Source organism: Excalfactoria chinensis, chromosome 1 (genome assembly GCF_039878825.1).
Source record: "Excalfactoria chinensis isolate bCotChi1 chromosome 1, bCotChi1.hap2, whole genome shotgun sequence".
NCBI lineage: Eukaryota > Metazoa > Chordata > Aves > Galliformes > Phasianidae > Excalfactoria > Excalfactoria chinensis.
The window spans coordinates 156,621,933-156,649,512 of NC_092825.1; the positions used below are offsets into that span (position 1 = coordinate 156,621,933).

General features: G+C 45.8%; 1 protein-coding gene across 6 annotated transcripts in view; it reads right to left on the reverse strand.

Annotated features, from left to right (window-relative positions):
- Positions 1 to 755: 755 nt before the first annotated feature.
- TSC22D1 (TSC22 domain family member 1) overlaps positions 756 to 27,580 on the reverse strand; it is a 72,006-nt gene continuing 45,181 nt past the window's right edge. For 2 of the 6 annotated variants that reach the window (XM_072358985.1, XM_072358977.1), the window contains 2 exons: positions 2,778 to 2,829; positions 756 to 2,176 (listed from right to left, as the gene is read on the reverse strand). In XM_072358985.1, the coding sequence (XP_072215086.1) occupies positions 1,919 to 2,176; positions 2,778 to 2,829 (310 nt within the window). In that variant the 3' untranslated portion in view covers positions 756 to 1,918. Of the gene's footprint in view, positions 2,177 to 2,777; positions 2,830 to 2,962; positions 3,205 to 10,758; positions 11,066 to 21,236; positions 21,328 to 27,580 lie in introns of those variants that run through there. The other 4 variants (XM_072359017.1, XM_072359004.1, XM_072358996.1 and 1 more) reach the window with 4 other exon arrangements.

Below are 27,580 nucleotides of genomic sequence, written 5' to 3' on the forward strand. Positions count from 1 at the left end.
ACGCTATCATGTAGAAAAGCCTCTAACAACTTTATAATTAACTTTTACGTTTTAAGTCGTATTCCAGCATCATCCTATAAGTTGGATGCTTTCAAGTGCCTCCGTCAAGGAGGCACTTCAGATTTCATTCCATCAGCGATGAATATTGCATCTATCTGGGATTCATATCCTTAACACCACCGAATAGGACCCACTGTAAAACTGCAAACCCCTCTGCTATCCCAGCTGCAGGCTACAGCCATGCCATACCTGCAGTCTTTCACATGTAGAGCTGTAGGTTTAAGTTTGCCCATATTATAACCGTGACTACTGAAGAGGAAAGAAGCATTTCTATTTTTCCCCCCTCAAAATGGAGGAAAACTCTCTTATCTTCATGCAGAGCTGAAAGTCTTCCTCCACAATCCAAAAATGTAGCTGTCAACACCGTGTGTCAAATTCACACTATATTTCAGCTCATAAACAGCGGCAAAGAACCAAAAGGTGAGAGCTGTGGCTGTAGAAACTGAGGTATCCTCGGACATCCAAGAGCTTCAGCCCAGTCTCACCGTGCTGTAGATGCGATGCCCCCACACTTGCCACGCTGAGCTGCAGGGTGGCTGCCAGCATGGGTGCTGCTCACGGTTCTTCTGCTCACAGCTTGGAGAAAGCACTCAAGGCTCCTGGCATCTCAGCACCGCTTTCCTGGCCTGTTCAAGCCAAGCCCAATTGCAACATGTTGAAATGACTGCAGTTAACATTATTACAGTATGCAAACAGCGATTTATCAACATTGTATGCTTTATTGAAAGTTGACAAGTGCAACAGTTAAATACATTGACGTGTTACAACTGTTTAGAGAACATGCACAAAAACATATGCATACTACTATACAGATCATATGCAAAAAAACTCATACCGGGAAATCCCAATTTTTTGTTTCTTAATTCTTTGCTAGCGGGGCTTGGTAATTTTTGGAGTGGTTTTTCCTGTCTTGAACCGAACTACAATGAACAAAGATTTACTTCAAGATAAATCAGCAGCCAGGGAACTTCAGAAGTTACACAAACAGCATAAATCTGCCATCTGAACAGTTGCGTAGGTGCATTCTTGTTTACGTAGCATTAAAAAAAAAAAACAAAAACAAACAAACAACTTCCCAAACTTCTTCAGATCAGCCGATGAAACAACTAAACCTCAATCTGTACAACCTAAATAGTTACAGTTTGCTATTTTACAAAGTAATTACACTAAATACACAAATATACAGTAGGCAAATAACCTTCATTGTAATTCTCCTATGACCCGGCTGTACGTCACCTACCTGCCTTCTATATATATAATACAGCTTTATGCACCTGTCCACTGCTTCAGAAAACGGTGCAAATATTTGCACTTAAGGTTTCAGGTGACAGTTAAGTGTTGAACACTGAGTTTACCTTTCTCCCTCTTCCTCTGAGGTCCTATGCACCGGTCCTCACTCGGAACTCAGGTGCACTCTATGGGGGGTTGCGCCATCACTTTTGTTTTTCACTCCAGTCTATTTCTTCACGTTTCCGAGCTGGAAAAGCACTTGTATGGATCGCATCACTGGATGAGCAGATTTAAAAACAAACAAAAAGGAAAAAAAAAAATATAATAATAATAATAATTCAGGCATGCAGCTTCATTTCTCAGCCACCTGCAGAAGCTGCTCACGTCCCAGCGTCCTTGTGCTAATTGTCTGGCGGAAGTTTGTTTCACTCGATCAAGCTAAGAACTGAACGGAGCCTCCTTCGAACCAGAGGGAAGGGAGGGAGGAGGGAGGCAGATGAGTGCGGGGAGCTCCTCGCGGCGATGCGGGGTGCGGAGTCCTGCAAGGTGCTGCGGATGGGCCGCACGCCATCACCAGCCCCTTCTGCAGGCAGTCCAGAGGCCGGTGGGGCGGCGGTGCCACCCATGGCTACGCCGAGGGCCCCGAGCCCTGTGAAGCCGGCTGGGCGGGCTGCTGCGCCGTGCCCTGTGCCTGGCCGGAGGATGGCGGGGAACCAGTCTGCAGCTGCGCCTGGAATTGGGCGAGCTGCTCCGGGCTGGCGAGCGTTTTGAGCAGTGTGTTTTCCTGCTCCAGCTGCGAGTTCTTCTCTATCAGCTCCTTGATCTGCTCCTTCAGGACCTCCACTTCCTCCCGCACGGCGTACATCAGGTGGCTCTTCACCAGGTCCTAAGGGAACAGGCGGGCAGGGCGTCAGGGGGTGCCCCGGGGGGGGGGGGGGGGGGGGGCCGCGGGTCCCGCCGCACACGTGCGCCTCGGGGAGGGGGGGGGGGTGAACGCGCAGGCCCCGCCCCCTCCCCCGTAGCCCCGCCCCCAGCCCCGCCCCCCGCGCACCGGCTGCAGCCAGTTCTGGGCGCAGGTTGCCGCATTTCCCTCCCTCCCGCCGGCCGTCCGCGGCCGCGGGTGACGTCAGAGCGCGGGGCGGCCAATGAGAGGCCGAGTTATTTATAGCCGGGAGTTAAAGGCTCGCAGTTTGCCTAGCAACAGTCGGCGGAGGCTCCCGTGAGAACGGCTCCGGGCTGCGCTCCGCCAACAAAGGGCGGCCGGGCCGGGGTGGGAGGATGCGAGATGCTGCGGGCCGAGTTCAAAAAATAACAGCCGTGAAAACGCTAAAGAGCCGAATAATAATAAAAAAAAAAGAGAATTAAATTAAGTAAAAATAATAAATAAAAAAAAAAGTCGGAAAGGGGAAAAATAAATAAAACCGAAAACCCAAGAACCACAATACGCGGAGGGCACCCCGCTCCCCGCGGCCCCCGGCGGTACGTACCATGGCCTGCTCGATCTTGTTGTCGATGGCTACCACGCTCGCACCGGAGGAGCTGCGGGAGACACAGAGAGAAGCGCACGGGGCGCGTTAGAGGCGGAGCGGGGACGGGGATTCCGGCAGCCGGGCTGCGGGATGCTGCGGCCCCGCGGACAAAGGCACCCCGCCCGGCCGCGGCGCGTATTTACCTACTGTCGAGCCTCAGGGAGGAGCTGTCGGTGCCCAGCAAGGACGAGAGAAAAGAAATGGAGAAATGCCTCAGTTGATAAACTCCTAGATCCATTGCCACCGGTCTACAACATTGGGCATTCATGCGACCGCGGCCGGGAGCGCTGCCCTGCTCCCCGGGCACACGCGCGGGGCGGGGCGGCGGCGGGGCTGCGCGGGGCGGCCGGCGGCGGGGCTGCGCTGGGCGAGCTCCGGGGTCAGCGCTCCGCCGCGCCGCACAAAACCTGGCCATCCCGGCCCCCCCTATAATTTATGCGGAGCCGCCGCCGCCTATTGGCTGAGCCACCGCGCGGACACGCCCCCCCGTGCATCTCATTAGCCTGTCGCCCCGCCCATCGGCAGCGAACCCCCCCCCCCCCGGCGGTGCCCACGCGGGACGGCTCCGCACGCGTGAAGGGCGCGGGGATGAGCCCGTGCCGGGAGCAGAGCGAAGAAGAACGCGGCTCCCGTGCGGGTTGGGTCCCCACCCGCTAGAATGGAAGGGATGAAGAAAAATAACAAGCCGTGTATTCCGAGCAGTCAATACAGAAATAACAACCGACAGTAAAGAGGCGAGGGGAAGCCCGCCCGGCGGCCCGGCCCGTGCGGTGGTAGCCGGGCTCCTTCCCGCTCCGACAGCGCCATCTATCGGCCCGCGGCTGAACGGCCGCTCCTCCGGGCACGAGTGCGGGGCCGCTGCGTGCCCACACAGCGCACGGGTGCTGCTCTCAGCAGGAAGCTGAAGGCACCCAGTAATCACCTTAAGGCCAAATATAGCACTTGCGTAGCTGCATCATCCACCCCAGATTACTGCCCGCACCGACTGCTGCTCTGGGGGTCAGGCAGAATGAGGAGTGAATTATCGCTGTCCTGCTGCAGGACATCAGCAGGTATTTGCATGCACATGTAAGAATAGAGATGCATTCTAGGCTGATTGCTGCTGCTGCCACCATGATTGACCTTTATGAAAGAAGTGGAATGATGCCATTTAATAACGGCAGCAAAATGACATCATCCTCGGGCTAAATTAACAACAAACAACACCGCCCGCTTCGAATCTATATTAATAAACCCTCACCAACAAGAGAGAGAGAGGATCCTCAATCCCATTCCCACTTAAAGGCATTAGCCATATTCCATTAACTTCAGTGGGCTTTCAGCAAATTCCTTCCTTTTATTTTTAGCTGCCTACAAGCCTGAGCTGTGATTCAACCAAGCTGTCAGCTGCGCAAGCAGGGCTGTGTACCCACACGCATGTTCTGCTTGGCCCACTCCATAGAAAAGGCAGCCTCGAGTGTCCCTTTATGGCTGGGAAGGCAGCAAGCTTCCAAATCAGCCAGGGAATAGCAAACGTGACACGTACTGCTTCCATCCCAAACATCTGGTGGGGAGGAGGAGCAAGAAGGCATGCAGAGAACTATAGGATATCCCAATTTGCAATAGGGCCACTGCCCTATGCAGCCCTATCCCATGCTCACCACCCTCTGGGGCAGAACCTTTCTCTAAGCTCTCCAAAGACTCCTCCAAACTCTCTTTACCTGCTCATCAATTTGCCTCCCCTCTCGCCATGACATAAGCACAGGCTGCACTACAAGGCTGCCCTTTGAACTCGCTTGCAATCCCACAGCACCAGAATAGAGGCAGGGAGGTGACCGTGGTGCCACCCAAAGCCTTCTCACCATCTCCAACACCTCACTCAAGAGACAGAAGGCAGCATTTTAAGACACAGACTCCCACAAGGGCTTTACAATGTGCCTCCAGGCTGCCCCTGCTCCTTCAGCAGAGCTCCCCTCCCACGCACAGCCAGGCTGCCCTGATGCACATCCCTGGGCACACACTGAGGGATGCTCAACAGTGGCAGAGAGCAACACGATGCTCAGCAAGGAGCCCATAGGCACGCTATGGTATTCAGAAAGAAATTAACTGCTCACGTTGAAACACGTGCCATAGCCAAAAAGCTTTTCTTTTTTTAGCAAACATCCCCACTTGCAGTGTTTTAGCTCTGTTGCTCCCATTATCTCCTCTTATCTCAATTGAATCACGCTAAGCAGTCCTCCTGAAGTGCTTGTCATTGTAAGCACATAATGAGGTGCCGCACAGAACCACTTTGTCTCTACACAGCTCTGCTTTGGCACACCCCGGGTGCTCCTCGCAAAGCACTTTACCTTGCAAGTACCTCATCAATGGATGCTTCCTTCAGATGCCACCTCTGATCATCCCACACAAAGCAGCTCCCGAATGCCATCTACACCTCATCTTCAGACTCTACTGCAGAGACCACACCGGGGATCACACAAGCGATCCCATCACATCACACCTTCACCCATCACACCACACACATAGATGCAGACAGGCTGAGGTCCCACAGACTGCAGCTTTCAACCAACACAATGGGAAAAAAAAAACTCCTAAGGTTAAATAAATTGGTTAATTTCTCAAGAGAAGACGACAGTAATCAGATTCTACAAGACAGTGAAGTGACAAAGTAGCATTCTGCTGTAATACTCAATGATTCAAAGCTACGTGTTAGCATCAACACCCCCTTCAGTATTAAACTTAGGGAAGCTGCTCCAAGTCAAGGTATTTGCATCTATAACTCGGTTGCTGAGGAAGTTGGTTTTACACCTAAGAAAAACACACAAGAAAGAGGAAAGCTACACAGGATCTTCTGCTAACAAAGTGATGTACTCCGTGTGCGCTTTGTTTTGTTGTTGCCAGATGTGCAAAGCAAAGCTAAATAAATATTCAGAGGAAAGAATACATATGGCCCACTGGGCTTCTGGAAATAACCCGGCAGCATCTCCGATTGCAGTACACACACAGAGGCATCCCGCTGTGCACACCGCATGGGAGGCAGCGGGGTGCATTCAGAGGCAAGGAGAAAGCGGTGGAAGATCAAAAGATGAACAAGGAGTGGTGCTCGCTGGGCTCCTCTGAGGATATCTCCTTTCTTTTTTACAGGGAACTAATTGCAAAGTCAACCCCGGTTGTTTTAATGAGAGAATTATAATGAATCTACTCGGTTTTAACGTTGGCAAAATAAAAGGTTTGTATTATACTTGGATATAGACAGGGAATCCACTCCTACTAGAGTGCAAGAAAATATAGGCCACCTTACAGCCACTCTGGTGCTGAAAGAGGGACTTGGGCCATTTCATGAGCTCACCCACAGATAAGTTAGCAGCAGCACAGCTGGGGTAAGGACTCTGTCCCACACACATCCAGTGGGTTCTGTTTCAGTGTCTCAGAGTCAAGCAAGGTTTATCGTAATCCAAATCCTGAAACTGGAGCCAGTTGCTACACACCACCTACCTTTAAGGAGGTTCACATCTGCAGCAACGCACACAGTCTGGGAATCACAGGTTTCACTAAGAAACCAAACAGCCCACTTCAGCCGGGACTGAGAAGGGCCACTGTGCCATGGTTGTTTTTAACTCTCTTACTGCTCATTTCCCTTCAGGCTGCTGAAAAGTCACCTGGCCACAGTCAAGTCACACCTATGGGAGCACTTGCTGGTGCTGAGTGGAGGGAGGCACAGACCTTATTCCTTCCACATCCCTTGTCCCTAAGCCCTGTAAAGCCTGTGTCCCTTATACTATTTTTTATACCACTAATCCTCTCCTTCCTCTTTTCTCCCTCCTCCTGTCCTTTTTTTTTTTCTAATTGAGCCCCTTGAAGCTACATTAGAAATCCCAGACAAGTAAATAATTCACTCACACTCATGAAGAAGTTATTTGGCTTAACAGCTGCCTTATACTTCTCATGGAACATTGTTTTTCCTTTGATGGTAACACTTCAATTCAGTGCTGGAAACCAAGCCTGTCCTTCACACAGAGATATCTTATGATACCTTCTGGAGACCAGAGTTAGTTGTAGAGATGATTACGGTTCTTCCTGCAGCACTTGCACACTGACAGCCTTCTCTCCCATACATGATTTCTGAAGATAAGGTGAATTCAATGCTGCTTTTCTTCCTCAGCAGATACACCAATGGGGCTTCCCTCCAGATGTCCTACAATCCCACAACTTCAGTCTCTGGTGTGCTCATACCTGAATGGAAACTTTCATTTACAGGAACCAAAAACCACGTACCTCCACCCATTCAGGAAGCGGGAGGGAATTTCCACAAACATGCAAGAAATACCAGATTTACTACACAGTGCAGTGCACCCTGAAGATTCGCTCTCCTCATCAATCACTGAGTCAGGCATCTGCTGAATGATGCCTTTTTCCTGCCCAGCCCGTGCTTTTGTTTTCCTGTCCCTGTGGGAATGAGGACAAGAAGACCTGAGCGCTGAGGAATCAGGGTGCACAGCTACAGCCAGCACAGGGAAAGTGCTTTGGGCACACTTTCAGGGGCTTAGAAGCACAAGTCCCACTGACTCATGACTGCAAGAAACCCCATAGGTACTTCCATTTCAGTTTTCTGTGCTCAAGGCAGAAATTGTGAGGCAATACTGATTTGGAAGAGTGCAAAATACCTGCTGAAAACTACGAACTGAAGATAGATAAATAAGTTTTTCTATCCAACTTGTCTTCGTCTTGGGGCCACTCATTCTATCACAGCATTTTCTTTCCTGCAGTTCTGCCCCATACAAACCAGCAGCCAGAACACAGATGTGCAAGCTCAGCATATTCTGAATGCATCCCTGGAGCCCCTTCCAGGCCAGAGAGTGCGAGCAGCTGGCACAAGTCCACGTCACCTATAGAACAAAGCCTGTAGAACCCATAGATCTCACTCTCCTTCAGCTGGGGCTTTGGCATCACCCAGTACCCTACAGCTTCCTACAAAGCTCTCAGTTTACAAACTGGAAGATGGAGACCAGTGGAAGCACCCTGAGCACTGACATTTAGCCACCCTTGAGCCAGACGTTCTGCAAAGAGCAGAAGATAAAGTTAATCTTTTAATACACAACTTGCGAAGGAAAGATTACAGCATATTAGTTCATACATATTCAACACCTGGGTAATCGTCCTTGCGCAGAGCTGGCTGAGTTTATGAATGGCGTCCTGCTTATGAAGCAGTCCACTCCATTCCCTCAATACTGCTGGTGACACTCTTCTGGTAGGTATCTACCTAAAATATACTTCATTAGCTATTTGAAGAGTTTTTTGTACAATGCAAGGTCTGAACTCCTTCCTATATGGCACCAGGCCTGAAACAATTACATAATCCTCCAGAAACCAGTCATTGAGGTAACACCTTGAATCTTTACGGCTGAAAAAACAACCCTCCAAACAAAAACCCCACGAAAACAAAACCAACTCCAGCATCGGAAGGGTGAGACAAGCAACCCCACTTAGTCACGCATGGGAGTCCAAAACAGCTCCCGGGTCCATTTCCTCAATCTCAGGCAGCCTCTCATCCAGGGAGGCACCACTAATGCCCTGCAAGGTGCAGAGCAGGGGAATTCCTCTATCTCTTCCCAATTGCTGCCTAATGCTGGAGGTTCTGGGCAGGCAAAAAGATCCATCAATCAGTATGTTGAATACAAGCAGGCACGACAAGTTACAAACAAAAACATCTGTAAGTGAATGTTTGAGTCACAGGGCAGCACTGGTGCAGCTGAGTAGGCTCCTACCTTCAGTTCATTAGCCAAAACCTGTTTCTCAGCTCTGTTTCCGTAGAGCTCAGCATTTTGAAACAAGCCGCTGAAGAAGAATCACTGAAATGAACCAGAGATTGGAGTTGAGGGAATTGATTTACACCGATGGGCTGAAAGATGTCAGCGTGACAGAAACAGTCCTGGGAAGGACTGAGATCTGGTTCAGGTAGAGGGAAAAATTCCCTTTATAGAGAGAAGTTTAAGGGGCTGTCAGATCTTCGGGTTTATATTAGAGGGCCTCTACTTAGTATCTGTTTAATGATGAATTAAAGCCTTCCTTCTAGAACCAGTAGGAAGGACCAGCCCATAAGTACAGTGGGATTTCTATCCGCTGGTATCAGACAGGGCCTATCACCACAAAGTCTGGATGCCCTTCACTGCGGTACACTTTAAACAAACTGAAGATCCTCAAGCCCTGACAACAGCAATTGAAATATGACAGCACAGGACATACTGAAGCTTTTGTTCCTGCCTTCAGTATTTCCTCATGTATTTTAATCAAGTCAACACCTTAGCAAACCCAGGAGCTGGCTCCTGCACTCAGCACTCCCTTCATCCAAATACCAGTGTTGCATCTTGAGGACTCAAAATAAGACTTGGGATTTGTTGCTCTTTCCTAGCAAGCTGCACACAACTTCTGCCTCCCAGAAGTTGCTGCATCTAACCTGGAGGAGGCCAAATGCATCCTTGGATTTGGCTTACACATTCAGTAGGGTCAGTGTGGGAAGGAAAATAACAGTACTTAGCAATATTAGCCAAGAACAGCTGCGAAAGTGGTGAGGAGTTCCTCCTTCATTTGCAGCCCATGGTGACAGTCATAGTCTTAACCCAGCAAAACAACCAGTGCCTGTGCAAGAAAAACAAAGAAAACAACAGCATGAGAAGCAAACAGGAAATGTCTCACTGAAAAATAACAGAGAGCATCCAAACTCCCTGTATGAAGCCAGTATGCTTCAGAGGTGATACAGCATACTGCTATCTCTATCAGCGAAAATTAGTTAGAGAAAAACCACTCCAAAAAAAAAAAATCATATCCTATTCTACCCTATAGAATCATAGAACAGCCTGGGTTGAAAAGGACCACAATGATCATCCAGTTCCAAACCCCCTGCTTTGTGCAGGGTTGCCAACCATCAGACCAGGCTGCCCAGAGCCACATCCAGCCTGGCCATCACACGTTTTCACTACACACTGTGTGACACACCGAGTCCTGATAGGAAACCACCTTCTCAGTACTACATTTCTTGTTCGGTAACACAGTGACAGACGTTATTGGCTGCATACACACATTGCTCAAGTATAAAAGACTCATCACCATTATTTTCAATTGCTATTATAAAACATTTCCATTACACTGGTTCCACAGGCATCCAGATGAATTAATGCAGCATAGCTGAACATCCATTTAAAAGTTCACGCGTATTTTCAGAACCTGTCAGCCACACTAAAGTATTAAAACTTAGACAGGAGGCTTTCCAAGGCATGAACGTCTATTTTATAAGGCAGCAGCACTGACAGAGGAAAGCCATTCTCTGCAGGCACTCACACAAACAGCGTGACAAGGCGAAACGCACTAACTACCTGTCAAAGATTTCTGAGAGCAAGGTGTGGCATAACAAGAGCACCAGTGCGGAGGGCTGAAGCTATGAGGAACACACTGTATTTTCTCCCACCGAAGGCTGCTTGCCTTTTGTGCACACAACTCTGCAACGTGAGGTATTTTTTCCCCCACACCATGTATTTTAAACCAGCAGTGTAAAGCAGCTCTCTCCATTCACCGAGTCGCATGATATCTCTTTCAAATGCTAGAAAGGTATCAGATCAAAATAAAACACGCGATGCACGTTGCACGATGTGCAAAAGGTTAACAAATGTCACCTGCAGAAGAGCAAGCTGTATTCCATCACTTTGCCAAGCATTTAACAAGGCTGACAACTAAATTCGGAGTACATGACAGTAGGGATTTTCCAAGGCTGGTGAATAAGCAAACCACTCTGCACGGCATAGTACTCTCAATCAGTAATGCAGCTAGAAATGGTTTTAATAAGTGCCAAGCACTAAAGTTCAGAAGAAGCATTTCTACGTACTTGCTCAAAGAAAACAGCTTAAGAAACCACTGCAATAACAAAAGAGAGACAAGTAAACCAAGCATCTACATAGATCATAAATACCTCTTTAGGTGTTGCTGCAATTCCACGAATAACACTTTCATGGTTATTCTGCCAGGGCCCCGTTTCTGGAGAAATGTCACTTTCATTGATGTATCTATTTAGTACCTGCTGATTAGCTTTCCCAGAGCCACAGCCTGAAGAAATACCTTTCAATCCTTGGCAGCCGTGAGATTAGCATTAGCATTCCACTATTAACCGCGAGTGCTGAGCTCTGCAGCACTTACAAGAATCACAAAGCCTTGCCCGTTAAAGATTATCCACTTGCTTCTATTCAAAATTGGCACAGTTTAATACTGGTTGGTCACGATCAACAAAAACAAGAAGGGCAAGTGGTGACGACACCACAGGTCTCGAGATCACGTGGTTTTGTTACATAAAGCATCAAGAGCGATTAAAATCTTCTCGATTAGGTTTTCACATCTCAGTGCAACGCATCTGCTTGCAGCGGTGCCAACTTCTCTAACGCAGCCAGCTCCCACGTCCCATAAAGCAGATGGTAATTGCTACAGGTTGCTATAACACGGCTTAGAGAAAGAGCTGAGCTACACTATTTCTCAAAGATCCAGCACTTAATGACAACAGTAATTAGTCACGGAACTAACAGTACTGGGTCAGCCCCTCCAAAAGATGTGTTACCCGGGCAAATCCCAGCCCTGCTGCTATCACCACAAACACTATCGATGACAACCACAGACACGATGCGACTGAGCCTTCTGCAGACCAGATTAAGACGACCCATCTGTTGGGCCAAGCTGTGTATCACTTCGACACCCAACTGAATACTGTATATTCCTCCTCACAGAAACACATCATCCTAAGGAAGGTTTGCATCTTCTAGCACAAATGTAACACCAATCTGACTACAAACTTACTTGCTCACCTACCACCATCTAACCCTGATTCATAGTCTTAGAATCCTTAGAGCTGGAAGGGACCTCTGAAAGCCATCTAAGTCCAACACCCCCACACTGAACAGGCACATTCAGCATTCTCCATCCTCTGTCACGGTGAAAGCTTGTACTGCAAACAAAAGTTTACTGCCAGAAATTACCCTCCCATGCAGAAATCACAGGCTACAGAAGGCACGACAGCAAGAACCCCCATAGCACAGGGATGGAAGTCACAAAAATGGAGCAGCAAAGCCAGAAATCAAACCTTACAAATGTTACTTGGGCTCACCTCTGACTGCTAAGCATCAGTTGCATTTACAGTAGGTTTGTCTTGTCAAGACAATATTGCAAATAAACAAAAAGGAAAGGCCAAGCAAACTGGCTCAGGGCATGACTATCTGTTATTTAGCTGCATTTCTGCTCTGCCTCGCTGTGACACTGAAGAGATGACTGATGGCCAACAGGCCCAGGTACTATGGGATTAGAACAAAATCTAGCCCAGCTCAGTGGAGGGAAAGACAGGAAGGGGGAAGCCCAACCTCACCTATTTGCACCAACAAAACCAGCCACCACATACAGGCAGTATTTTGGCTAGGAACCAGAAAGGAAGCAAATCAACAGAAATAACACCTTGGTCTGGCCAGAGGGAGGATTAGCTGCTCATTCCCAAAGCCAAGAGGGAGCTCAGATAAGTTAAACTGACATCAGAGCTGTCGTGTGAAACAGTGCAGAATATTTCTAATTGGTCTTCCCAGAACCTGGTAAGCCTTGACTGTAAGGACAGGGCATCGTGTTTCTTTCAAAGTATGCCAATCAGATTGAAATAGGTAAGTCCCACTTCAAAAATATTTGTTTTTCTCTCATTACACCAAGTCTGTTCCTGTTTTAAGTGCTGTAGTGAGGGAGACAGCCATGGCAAACTTGAGCTTCCTCCTTGCACTCCCACCAAAAACCCATTTAGGTAGGATCAGTCAGATTGCAGAGCACTGTACCTTGATTCCTAGACAAGCAGTAAGGTCTAAAGGCACTACTAAAATGCTGCTTGCTTTGAAAGCACAAATCTACCTTCAAAAGCTTCAAGCGAAGACTAACACGGTACAAGTGCATAAAAAAATAGAGGGAATAATTTGTAGAAGTAACCGGACTTTCAGCAATAAACTGGGAACACAGGAATCAACAATGACTGACACCAGTAACTATAAGGATGAGAAAGTCTGTTTTAGGATTATTGAATTACTTCAATAATCAAGATGAAATGCTTCCTTCTTTCACGAGCAGAAACATCAAGCTGAATAGAGAAACGTGCAAAACTGACTCCAGAAAGCTGAACTAAGATGGAAGTTACAGCTCAAGTGACATTATTAAGTGACGGCAAGATGCTTAGCACAGGAAATGATCCCTAAAGAATAAGACATCACCTTATATATCATAAAACAGAATCACAGGATTGTTAGAGCTCAAAAGAGACACCTGAAGGTCATCTAGTCCAATCCTCTGCAATGAACAGGGACACTTACAGCTAGATCAGCCTGCTCAGAGCCCAGTCCAGTCTGATGTTGAGTGTCTCCAGGGATGGTATTAAGGACCATAGTTTAGTGGGCAATATTGGTGGTACGCAATTAGACTAGATAATCTTAAGGGTCTTTTTCAGCTTTCATGACCCTATGGGGCATCCACCACATCTCCAGGTAATTACCCTACAGCATCCTTCCCAACTCTGTGACCCACACAGCTTACAGTAGGACTGTCATCAGTGGCAAGCAGGCTTGGCTGAAACCATACCCAACAGAATCGCACAAAGACCCAAAGGCTTCAGATTTCAAGCTGCCCTTCTTACAAACTTCAGTACTTTTCTTGCCATCTGTGCTGCCTGCATTCCTCTCTCTAAAGTTGCACTGTTGATACCAGCAAGGAAGACAGCCCATCTCTATAAGCACTGTGGTCACAGATGTTCTTCAAAGTATCTAAGCAAAGAAATACACATTACAAGTATATTGGCATGGAAAAGAGATGAACACAGTGTTCTTAACCTTTTACTTGAATGGTGTCTGCTTCTCCCTTTCCTATTCCAAGTTGTTTCTTGAACAGGCGCTCTATCATCCTAGGGCTACACCAAGACCACTACAAACCAGGTCCAGTAAGTTATGCACATCTCACCCAGATGTTGCTTTGTTCCTCTGTGGCTCTGACTCAAACCTGGGTTTCCTGAGTAGCCAGAAAGATCCTGACACACTAGGTCTGAAAAATCCATTTCTCAGAGGCCGACCTTTAAGTGCTAAATGTAATTCATGAAATATAAACAGCCATATGTACTATCAACCAATGCCCACACAAATAAAAGGATACTGTAAAAGTTATCTTTTCATCATCCTCCTCCTTGTGAGCTAATGTTGAAATCTGCCCTGATTATTAAAAGTCCTAGCAGAGGCAGTTTGAAAGAAGGTGAAAAATAGATTTTATATAGACACACAGGTTTTAATGTTTATATATAGAGAATATATCTTTATATAGATATAAGATACGCACACATATGATGCAGGACTACTGAATACATTCAGCTGCTATGTCCAGCAGAAAAGCAGCTATGCTGCTGGGCTCGCAAAGAGGAGCCACAGGCAGCTCCATCTCTGATAATGCTGCATGTCTTCCCTCATGCTTCAGCCTTATTTGTGCTGACAACTTCACGGTAAGGCAACACACGCAAACTCCATTTGCTACTAATCCTCTCCAGTTATTCCAAGTAAAATTGTTTCTTCGCTCCCGATTCAAAAGCACAAATTTCATCATCCCAAGGCATCACCTTTTTATTTGGGGCATTTGCGACCCAAAGGAGTTTGATCGGTTTGATTTATCACCTTCAAGAAAAAAACAGCAAAGGATTTGCTTTGTCAGTTACTGGACTGAGACCAAACTACATGTTAAACATCACTGCTTCAGAGGGAGGTATTCCAATAACTGATTTCCTCTTCCAACCCATTCCCATAAATTTCCCGATTCTGGTTACACAAGTAATTAAAAATATTGCTCAAGTTACGTGTAGGTCAACAACTCGCAGGTAATAGAAACCACAAAGAAATTTTAAGTCAACTGGATTAACTAAGTGACGGAACATTTTTACTGCTTTGAAAAATAGCCTCTAGCAGCAACTGAAAAAAAGCCCAAAGTACAAGGATCTTTCTTTCTTCTCCTGTCACATTCAAGTATTCAGCACCAAGCTATGCTTTCCTTCCTTTGTCCTGAACCATTCTGGCTGTTATATAAAGTGACAGATTGCGCACAGATGAATTATCACTGTGGGTACACCAGGATGTCAGATACGGATAAGTTTTAGCATTTAATGAAACAAAAAACAACAAGATTTCATGCGTGATCGCATCAGGGTACCTAGTCTCCCCCCTAGTAACTGCAATACCCCAAGGGGAGGAGGCAAAGCATTCCAAGGTATTTTTGCTTGCTGTACTTCTCAACAGTTTTGCTTTAAGAAAAAAATAATACAGCAGCCTCAGTTTGGATTCAACCTAAGTGAATTAACCTGGCCTTCAGCCAGCGACATTTACCGTTTCTGTCAGTCCAAATGAAGTTCAGCTCTTCAAGCACTGATCCCTGCACACGTCACACAGCAGCGAGTTAGCTGCCCTATGCCAGGGAGTAAACACTGTGCAGCTTTGGTTTGTCTTCTATTTACCCATGGAGTGCTGTGAGGTAGCACTGATAATCCAGCCTTCACCATAGGAAAACATGAAACTAACTAAGAGCTAGCTAACCTTTATCACGCAGCACTACGGTAATATATATATATATAAATCTATTTATGTTTTGATATGAAGCAGCAAAGTAAGGAGGGATTTCAAATTCTGATGTGAATACTGGTGCTTGTTCAAGCAGAACAAACACCTAACAAAGCATTCCAGCTCTTCTCGAAGTCTTAGAATTACAAGCCTACAATCCTTAATATATTTAAGAGTTTTAATGCTTACTGAACAGTGATGTAAGACTGATAGAAGCCACCACTTGGGATCTCCAAAGTCTGTTGTGTGATTACAACAGTTTCCAAAGAACGCTACTCCAGAAGCCAGAAAAACAGAATGCAATGAACTCGCAGCGCTTGCTGTTGTAAGAGGTGTTCCAGATACCATTTGCATCACAATTTATGCATTTTTTTAATGCTTGGTTCCCACTACACACCTCGATTGATTCTCATGGTACACTTCAGCACGGTGTGTTCCGCAAGGCTGCTCAGCAGAGACAGCAGCACACAAACAAACCCGACTTCAGAAAACATTCATTAGTACCCAGCAGTGAAGAGATGCATGCAGAAATATCAAGGGAAATTAAGCTGATGAGAAGAACTGAAAAAGCACAAGAGGCTGTGCATTGGCACTGAAGTGAAAGACAAGCATGTGGATGCCAAGCCTGGGCAGTGCCTCGTTCCAAATGCCAGCAGCAATAGCTATGTCTGCACCTTTGCTATCCTTGTGTTTCAAGCTGATGTTATAAACCACACTTAGAGAAAAAGACTTCAGCTCACCACTATGCAGCCCTTCCCCAACAAACAGCTGTGTCTTTGGCAATTAACATCCCAGTTGTGGATCTTAGCAATAGTCTTTGAACAACTTGATAGCCACCAAGTGATAAGTAAGGTAATGCTTTGAGTTAAAGATGAGCATTACAACAGCACAGAATTAATCTGCTCCGCGCTAGGTGTGCTTTATATTTTTAATCAAACCCCATCTAGCCCAGGAGATCAACTGTCCATGGCACCCGTGAAACTCAAGCCAGCAGCAGCAGCTCTGATTAACGAGGACCATGATTAACAGACTGACACAGCACTTTTTGCTGCGGGGGATTGTCAATTTATTTGGCATGTTACATCAGCTGAATACAAAACCAATAATGAAGGATTTATGGATACCAGCTAGACTGGAGTAGGCACTCCCCCAGAAAGCTAAGGTTGCATCTCAGTACCCAAAACATTCACAGCCTCTAACCCACATACATCACTAGATGTGAGCTAGCAGTAACCAATGACAAATACTCCTGGATACCAGGAGATTCATGAAGCTAAATCAGATCTGTCAATACTTGAGCCCTCGGTAGAACTCACAGCACCGCAGTTCCATTACAAGGTTTTCCCTTTCCTTAGACCCAGCTCAAACAGGCCCAAACAGATGAGGCTCTGGGAGGTTAGCAACACATTTCCAAGAGGCCAACCAGTGCAGCATCACCTCTGAGCCAACACAAAGGCACAAGTTCCTACAACAGCAATCGCCCTCCAGCATGGTAAGCTCAGCAGCTGCAGAGTGACCTCTGATATTCCCAAGACGCTGCTGAATCCAGAACGGGGGTGAGGGGGGGAAATCTCTGCCATGTTGCCTTCACAGACAGGGAGCTGTTAGTAGCCTCTCCTCACAACTCTGCCATCCTGATGTTTCCTCATTTAAGGCAGAGGCTCTACAAGGCAAGATGCAGCTAAAACAAAACAAGCTCACCGATGTCTAAACCAGAGTTAAGTGCTGCCTTTCACCTCCAGGAACCCAGACAGCAGCAGTGTCGCAGTCAGGCCTCGCTACAGCACAATCAAAGCACTACGAGTGCAGTAGGAAGAAGGGTGTATGACTCACTGCTGAAACAGAAACTCTACAAACCACTCTAATTAGGTAAGTAAGAGCTATGATTTTTGTGTGGAGCCAGGAGTTGGACTCAAAGATCCTTACGGGTCCCTACAGACTAAAACATGTCAATGAACTAAAGAAAAACATAACAGTGAGACAGGAAAATAGAAATAAAAGCACAAATGGAAGCAGGGAAGGAACAGGGAGAAAACTGGACAGAGAAAATAGCAAAGAGTGCAAGGCATTGAAGACAAGAAGGGTCAGGAACTCTATGTGGGAGTGAAGAGGATAAAGGAATTATGGGCTAAAAATACCCAAAAGAAAGGTAACGGGATGTTATTTTTTTAGTACATTTAATACGACAGCGGAAAAAATAAAACAATTCTGAAAACTCCAGATTTTTCTGGGAAAGGCAAAATATAGGGAACAAAGGATTAAGAGACTAAATCTACGATAAGCAGTCGCCAAAGCCCTGCAATTTCCCTTGGCAGAGCTTCAATTCATTGCCCAGCACTATGACATCACTGTCTTGCAGTGAGAGCTAAATACAGGTACACTATTCCATCCCCCTTCTCTAAGTGAGCAGAAACATTGAGCCTACGACGACTCTTTAGTTCACGCTCCAATCCTAAAGAAACACTCCAGCCATTATACTTTTGATGTCAGAGGTCAGCCAAGACCTCTCCATTGCTTTGTTTATCCCACCAGAAAGGGCTAAATGCTTGCACAGTTCATCTCCAAATGCCTTGCAGAGCTCAGCCCATGCTGTCCAGCACTGCAAAGCCACACACACAACCCCCCCCTCCGCAGTCTATTTTGGCAGCCAGGAGGTGCAGGTCAGCCCCACACCAGCAGTCCTGGGCTTAACACACTGCAGCTGCTACCCTTCAGTGGAGGTGGGTTACACCGAGCAGCAATTAGAAGCAAAAAGCCAGCCTACACGTGTCTTTTCATAATCACAACCCATTTAGGCACAGCAAGCACAAGGATTTTCAAGAGAACAGCGCTGTGTGAGCTCTGCATAATACAGCATCATCTTAATTCCACTGGGAGGGAGGGAGAGAGCAGGCGTTTCCATGGGGAGGCAGACACAAAGCTTACAACCACATTTGCACTCTGGGTTTAAGTTAATAACGGCTATCACTTCATAACACTCAATAAAAATAAAGCTGACGTAAGGATTGTATGTTCTAAATGCATTCCAAGAGCCTCCGTGCTTTTGGCTTCTGAATATCAATTTATCAAGCTATAAGAACTGAGAGTTCTCGTTTCCAAGTTTATTATTTTCTCCTTCGCTGAACAGTTCAATATCCCATTAAACATTTGCAGAGGTCCCTGCAGGTACATACATACAGATCTAAGGCCCAGGAAGCAATCTGCTCAGGCATTCATGTCAACAAGCTTTCCATTGACGGAAGCTGAACTCCATATGTTGGTAAGAGACACGAACATAGCTAACAAGACAAGTTAAATAACATTCTTTTCCTCTCGCTCCATCAATGTATTCCGCTATTGTACTTCTCAATGGGCTCAAATTTGTCACACACAAAAGCTTCTCCTGCCTTCTCTTTTGCATTAGATCCAGTGGCAAAATTAGTCTACCAAAGGTACTTCGTGCTACCTACCATGTGGATGGGACAGAAATGAAGGCAGAAATGAGAGGCTGCCAGGGAGAAAGGGCAAATATACCAACATTACTCATTCTAGGCAGGTTTGGTTTCCTCTTTCGCACACTTACACCATCTACATTGCTGGGGTAAAGTCTTCCAGAGACGTTTTTGAAAGGAGGGGGTGGGAGAAAGAGGTTAGAAAGAGGAAAGCAGATAAGGAAGGAAACATTCAGGGCATCTCCTTGACTAATCTTCTCTTCTAAGGATGCTCATCATGGCAGGGGATTGCCCTTTCCCAGTCTGCAGCTAAATGCATGTAACATCTGATTAAAGATTCATTGCACGCTGCCAAGCAGCAGGCATGCTCAGTAAATATTGATATCAACAGACTAATATTTACCTGTGTCAGGAGATTATCAGAACAGTTAAGAGCCACATTCCAAAAAAGAGAAGTAGAAAAACAGGCAGAAAGAACAGCAAGAGAGAAAAAACAATTATCATCAAAGCTGTCATGTTAAGAGAAACGAAACAGCAAGTATGAATAAAATTAAGCCTGGTGAATATTTCAAGGTTATTTGACAAGTGACTGAATCATCTCTGCCTTCCCAAACAAAGACATATTGATAGTAATACTATCCAATTAGTTTTTACTAAAAATCCATAGATTTGTTAACTGTTACACTGTCTGGTCCGTACAAAGGACCCCTTTAGGAACATGGTTTAGTGCATGTGGTGGTGATGGGCTGACAGACTGGATGATATCAGAGGTCTTTTCCAATCTTAATGGTTCTGTGATTTGTCAAGATCATGGAATCACAGAATGGCCTGGGTTGAAAAGGACCACAATGATCATCCAGTTTCAACCCCCTGCTATGTGCGGGGTCGCCAACCACCAGACCAGGCTGCCCAGAGCCACATCCAGCCTGGCCTTGAATGCCTCCAGGGATGGGGCATCCACAGCCTCCTTGGGCAACCTGTTACAGTGCGTCACCACCCTCTGTGTGAAAAGCTTCCTCCTAATACCTAGCCTAAACCTCCCCTGTCTCAGTTTAAAACCATTCCCCCTTGTCCTATCAAGGACAAAGTAAGCCAAAGTAAAATGCTTGCAATATTACTGAAATAAATATACTGATATCAATTAAGTGTTTCCCAAAGCTTACTTCAGCATAGGGAAGGTCAGATGTCAAAGGGCTGAGCCCAGCCTAAGGCACTTGTCCTTACAACTCTTCTCACTGGACACAGAAGCAGCTCAACAAAATTATACTACCTACAATAAGGTTGGACTTCTAAGAAAACCTCCCCTCCTATAAAGCAGCTTCCCCCCATTTATCCAGTATAATTCAAACTCCGAATGGGAACCTCTTAAACTAATACCAAAAAGATCAGTTCAATGGATAAGGTGAAACCTCTAACAGGCAAAACCATCAGGCATGAAATCTAAAGGCACTCCGCCAGGTAACTAAGGACGATGCTCTTTTTGGGAAGGAGCTGAGTCACACCTTTGCTGTTCCTCTGCTTTGTTCTCTTGGCTGTCAGCCCATCCACTTCTTCTCCACACTCTTCTCTATGTCCCTTTCCCCCCAAAAAAAAGCTATTGGAAGGAACTACCTTGTAGTCCTTAGTCTTTCATCATTAGTCTCAATTATTTCCTTGTCAACCCAAATTAAGAGGAAATTAGATAGCCTTCAGTCAAAAACTGCTGCTCATGTGTTTAAAAGAAAGCTCCTACTAGAACTAAATGCTATTCTATAGGACCAGCTCTCACTCTGTTTTAGATGCTGCTTTCTCCTTCGAGGCCCACGTTATGTAACAGCTTGGCTGCCTACAGAACATCACACATCACCATCCAAAAAAAAAAAGCAAAGAAAAAGTATCTATTTTTGCTGCAGATGAACAAACCACTAAATGTACACAGCCAGCTTTCGGGGTGGGGGGGGGGAGGGTGTTATTCTTTACTTCAGCTGGATTTTGCACAATAAAACTGCCTCCAATCTCATAACAGCATATAAAATAACCACACAGCTTTTAAATATTAAAACAAGGGCCTATCCCCTTTGACCACGTGCACAATGTTTGAGGAGAATCAAAGAGGTAAGGCGCATATTTTCATCCCTATCCCTATTCCCTATCACAGCGCACAGCACAAAAACAGGAATCAGCAGAGCACAGGGCTTATGTAACCAGCAAGCCCTTGGTCTCACTGCAGCACGGCTGAGCTCTGCCCGCACTGAGCCGCCCCCAAAGGCCTCCTGACATCCTGCAGTTCCCTTCTACAAGCACACTACATCAGCAAAGCCTCCTTGCTTACAGCTGGGAACCTGAAACAAGAGAGATAAAGCCGTATCAGCACAGATAAGATCACTCACCTATTTTTCCCCCCAGCATCGTATCATTTGGGAGCATTATTCAGCTGCAGCAATAATTAAGACTGCTTCAAGACTATCATACCTAAGAGAATTCTGTTCAAATACGCTACGCTGCTGGTACTGCAGCCTGAGCTATAAATAAGCCAGCCCTGCCTTGTCAGAGCAGTGCCTCCCACCCCCCATCTCTGCTGCTTCCCTCCCTCCTGTTGGGGTCTGGGGGCTTGGGGGAGGCACTGCTCCTCCCAGAGGTGCAACACTGAGGAGCTTCAAAGGAAAAAGCCAGGCATAAATGAAACTTAAACAGAAAATCTTGAAGCAGGACTCTGAAGAATCAATCCCTAACAAGGTCAAACAATCACCATCAGCACACAGAAATGCAAAACAGACAGATTTGATGTTGGAAAAAATAAGCAGCATTAAAGCAGCCAATACCTACTTCTATCAACTAACTGCATAGAAGCATACGTTTACAGTCATCCAAAAGCTCCGCTTCGGTTAAGTAGGATTACCCTGCTTGCACACACGTGACAAAGCTGCAGCTCGGGGCCGCAATACCCGAGGCAAAGGAGCTCCGTGTTCCCGGCTCAGCTCCTCGGGCCGCGGTGCCACCCCGCCACCTGGCGGCTGCAACCGGAGGGAAGCGCCGCCGATCCCCGCTGTGCGCCGCGCCGCCAGGGGGCGCTCCGGGACCGGCCGCGGCCTCCCTACACGCTTCCCGATCCCGAGGCGCTCCCGGCCAGGATTCCTCGGAGCACTTCGTGCACCACGACCCTTCCCGTTTGCTTTCCACTGCTAGGAGGTCGTTAACTTACCCACAACAAAGCGTGCAGCTTCACTGCAATGCAACCCTTCGTGCCAGATTCACAGGATAGGACAAAAAACCCGAACAGTGTTAGCTTGAGGCTAACACACCTTCATTTTCACCATACTAGTGAGCACTATCCTGTGTTTTTCCTTCACCAACACGGAAACACTTGAAGGTATTGAGTTTTGTTTTGGATTCCTCTCCCCTTGTTTGTTTGTTTGAATAGAGCATCAGCCAACATGGCAAAGACGAGCCCTCCAAGTGCCAAAAGCATCACTGGTGCAAAAGTGATGTCAGCACTGTTTTGTTAGGGAGCTGGCCTTCCCTCTGAAGAGGCAAGAACGCACACTTTGCCAGGTCAAGCATTAATGGAAACTATTGTTAGTTTACTTAGCCCAGCCAGCGTGAAAGCTCGTAAAACAAGACAGCATCAGAAAAGGTCTGGGATCACCTCAAGCTCCACCACTCCGGCTCACTTCCCACCATCAGGAATCCAATTCACAAAACGCGTGGGGATGTTGAGGAAGCAAGCATACAAAAGTGATGAAACCTTGACCTTCTGGGACTTCTGGACCTGCCCCCCCGACTTACCTATACATGCAATGGAATATGGCGGCCTGCAGGATGTTTGACCCCATAACACTGAGAAGTCAACAAAAACAACCAGGAGTTTTATGAAATCGACGCTCCAAATTCAGTAATGAATCAACTGTCATAACAGGAGCTGACACAAGAGTTTGATTCTTTTGTTGCTGTGCTAAAGCCAGAGCTTTGTCTGCTGTTGTTTCAACACCGCACAGACTCCATGAGCTTTCCCAGCAAGAACATTTACAATGTTAATTATTACAGCAGCATTTTACTCGTCTAAACAAACTGCCTTACCTTCCCTAATTGCTCAAGTAGTCAAGTTCTCCACTATACTGCCTGCTTCACATGAAGTCACAAGTACACTCTGAAAACAGACCTTGAACACACAAGAATATACGGGCTACAGTAATACTGACGAGCAGGTATTCTTAATTGACTGAGTGCCTTTTGCTATAGGCTCAACAAGTCAGGCAACTGCAGTCTACAGCTTTGAGGTATAAGAGCCAGTAATGATGTGGCAGGCCAAATTAAAGGAAAAAAAAGCCATCGAGAAGATGAGCTTGAAGCCTTGGAAACCACTTAATGCACAATCAAGTGCTGTTACAAAGCACAGAGTCAGAAAAAGCTGGGTTGGAAGGTTTCTTTGGAGTTCATCTAGACCTACACCTGCTCAAATGAAGGCCAGCTTCAAAATGATATTGGTAGCTCGTGGCCTTCTGAAGCAATTCAACAGACAACACAAAATTCACAAGTGCTAGCGTCCCAAAGGGCCACCACAGCTGGAAGGTGCCATCTAAAAGACACACCTTTGGCAATGCTCAAGGGCAGCAAAGAGAAAACAGGTCCAAGCTCTGCGTGGACCTTGCAGTTAGGTGAGCAAAGGCCATCCACCAGCTGAACAGAACAAGCCACATCCTGAAACCACTGAATGACGGAGCATCAGACACACTTGTCATCAGTCACCAAGACGTTACAGCAACTCCTCAGAACACTCCTTACATTAAGTTGTATTTAAGTTACTTCACCTATTTGACTTCCATACTCCTGAGAGGAAGCCAAGCCACAAACTCAGGAGCCTTCAGTCTGTGACACACACTTTCTTACACCAGTTTAAGCTAAGAGACCATAACAGCGTGAAAAATGACAGTATACACACAGTTCTCTCCTGGCTGCTTCACGTTCCCTAGATCTTCCACTGGTGAGCCACCAGTTGAAGAGAAGATGTGATAATACTCTGTCCAAATCAGTGTGATCTTATAAAAAAAACAACCTGAAGAAACTGATCCAAAAGGTTTGAAGACTGCAGACTTAATACTACGTACAATTCATTTCACCATATGAAAACCCACTGACAACAGCCACCTGCTTAACAGAATCTATTTTCCTACCACTTCTATGAGTTAAAGATTGAAGTTTCCACACTTTCGGTAACTCTGTGGTCAGAAAAGTTATGATGAAGATTCATTTAATGCCAGAAATCAAACCCCAGCCTGAACTCTTTACAGCAAGGTTAAAGCCATGCTAGAAATGTTTGCAATACATGTTTGCAGAGGTTAAGAATAGCCCAAAGATAAGCACTTGCCTAAACTTGGCAGTAATGAACTGGGACTGTACACAGGCACAAAACATTCTTCTGATGCTCAGACTCATTTGTTCTCCAACACTGACTGTCCCGGCTCCAAAGCCATGCTAAAGTTTAATGAGGTGACAATCCTCTGTTGTCACAAAGTATTGAGAGATTCAGGTCACAGAAGGAAAAAAAAACCCACGTTATTTTACACAACAGGAAAAGACTTAAGTAACAGGTGGTGGGAGCTGGGTTTTTTTTTGTTTGTTTGTTTTTCCTTAAAATAGCATTAAAAGAGAAAGCTTGTGGCAGAAAAGTCATATAAATTTGATTCTTGAATTGTGGGAAGGATTTAAAGAACAGCTCAAATTTACCCACTCATTTCAGGGCAGTCATCCCTCACAGTTTCTCTCCTGAAGACTTGAGGAGCTAGAATCGTCACAAAGGAAGTCTTCATGCTTCCCTGTAAGCCATAAACCATATTGTATGTGAAGGGGATGGATTGGTAGGGAGAGGAGAGTCATAGCAATGCATGTAAGACTGGCCACAGTGATCGTATTGGCCTGCCTTTCACCAATATGTCTGGCATACTGAACCTATCTCCATTACTACCACAGAAAATCCCACTGCATAATCATAGAATGACAAGGTTGAAAAGGACCTACAAGATCATCTGGTCCAACTGTTCTCCCATCAACATTGCTACCACAAGCCACTAACCCAGATCTCATAGCTCCTCATCCAGACACCTCTTTAACACTGCCAGGGACGGTGACACCACCAGGGAAAGCATTCCCAGACACCCTGAATACAGACATGAACAGTGATTTAAGTAATTGTACTTGCTCTACATTTTATTTATCATCAGGTAGCCTGATGTGGAAAAGTCCATTGAGTGAAAATGTTACCATATTAAAAAATACTCCAGCTTTCTAACCGACTTCACTGGCCTCTTGCTCGAATTGGTGGCCAGTTTCTGAAAATAAAGGATAGCAAAGTTGGGAAAGCACAGCTGTAAAGGCATTCAAAAACACACCAAAACTGAGGAAGGCGCCCATTAACAGAAAATACTCAAAGTTGCTCTTATAGCATAAAGAAGATCTCAAAGATTTTTCTTCTTTTCTTACCCTAAAGAACCCACAGAAGAGAGAATCTCATTTGGATTCTTTCCTGCACATTTCACGGGACACAAGTTACGTGTTTTCTTCTATATAACTGCTACAGACTGTATGTAAATAACAGCGTCACCCATTTCCAACTGAAACTGATTCATTCATTAACATGAGAGGGAAGGATTTGGGCGTCAGGTCATTAAGATTTGAGAAATATAGGTTAGCCTATCTATAATAAGCATTCCTGATGATTTAAACATGGTCTGATGATTACTAGATTCATCATCTTTAAATAAACACTTCTGACTCAGCATCAGTAGAATAGAGACATTTTCATCAGCTAATTTACTTTAAGACTTTTTGGCAAGCAAGAATAGGAAAGAACCGATAGCTTTTATATAAGATCAGCGAAGGCAGGAATAGACATGCAGGTAAAAGGGAAAATATTATCATGGAACAGAATCCAAAACCATGGCAGACAATTGTTCCCATCATACTCCAGTGTTTTGTATTCTAAAGTAATTAGCAAGCAGACACTACACTGACAGGAAGAAAAGGTCCTTATCTAAATATTCAGCTAAGGGGTTTACTTTGTTATGATGATTAAACATGAAGATGCCTTAGAAGGCAAGTTGTATCTTGTAGAAGGTAACAACATACAATGGAAACTATTTATTTTGGTACTTAGTGGTCAAAGAGGATGAAGCTAATGACTTCTGAATCAAAGATTTAATCCTCTAACGTTCAATTGCTAAGGACAAGCAGGATTCATCTCAGCAATTCATGTGTTAAGCAAGCCAGGAAACAACACCAAATCAAGAACTGCCACGTACCCACAGAGGAAAAATGTGTAGAAAGACCACAGAGATGCACACCCCCTAAGATCCTCAGCATACCAACAAAAGACTGGCTATCAGAATTATTTCAGTAGCTCACTACTGTCTAGAATCAAGGTCTTCCCACAGCATTCAAAGATCCGCCCCATATTCCAAAGATACAGTCATCTGAACCACATCATCATCTTACAACCCGCTGTGCCACACAAGGTCAAATGCCAGCCTTTCTAAGCACTCGTTTTCCCAAGATCCATATAACCCTTTGTACTAGCTTATTGATAATGCACATCTGCCCCAATAACTACACTAGAAGACAAGCTATCTTGCGTATTCCAGCCCTAAAGTCTGTTTTGTCTACAGACTCCTTGGAAACTTGGTTTGTGTAACACATTCTTTTCAAAAGACTCCCTTGCTAAAATAAACACGTGGGTTTTTCTTTTGTTAAAGATAAGGCTGCTGGCCTTCAGCTTCCAAAATTCAACTTAATTTTTTCATCTTCAATTCAGAAGATGACCCTTCCATTTTTTTCATGGCATGCAAACATCTTTCCGCCCTACACATTTTATCTGAAGCCAATTCTTTCCAGATTCAGGATCCCCCTCAGCTTCTCTGTGTCCCATCGCCTTATTTATTCCACGCTGAACGTTAACATATCAGAGACCTTTAACTCTCTTCTCTAGTGCTACATCAGTATGCAGCTACTGGGCTGCATACCAATCCCCAAATAGCATTAGTCAGTCAGGGCTTTAAGCTTTTTTTTTTCCCCTCTCACATGAAGCAAACAGTGCTCCCCATCTTTCCCCTACATTAGCAGCTCTGAAATAGTTGAGGCTTTAAAACAACGTGTTAGCATTCACCTTGAGCTTCACCAGAGAACTGACTATGTTTTAAAGATTAAAAACAAAAGTACTTGCTGAAGGTGACAAGAGTATGGATAAATACAATAACAACCTATTTACACAGTACCTGCAACATCTGGAAACAGCCTTGCAGCAAAACTGGAACAGGTTGCCCATGGAGGTTATGGAAGCCCCATCCCTGCAGGCATTCAAGGCCAGGCTGGATGTGGCTCTGGGCAGCCTGGTCTGGTGGTTGGCGACCCTGCACATAGCAGGGGGGTTGAAACTGGATGGTCACCGTAGTCCTTTTCAAGGCCTTGAACGCCTCCAGGGATGGGGCATTCACAGCCTTCTTGGGCAACCTGTTCCAGTGCATCACCACCCTCTGTGTCAAAAACTTCCTCCTGATATCTAACCTAAACTTCCTCAGTTTAAAACCATTCCCCCTTGTCCTATCACTATCCACTCTGTAAAGAGACATTCCCCTTCCTTGTGTCCCACAGCAAGTCTCATGTAGCCTCACCTGCCCTTCCCAGGCTGCAGGTTGACCTGGAGTGCCTTCTGGACTCATTGAATCAGGTACCCAGGTGACTGGGA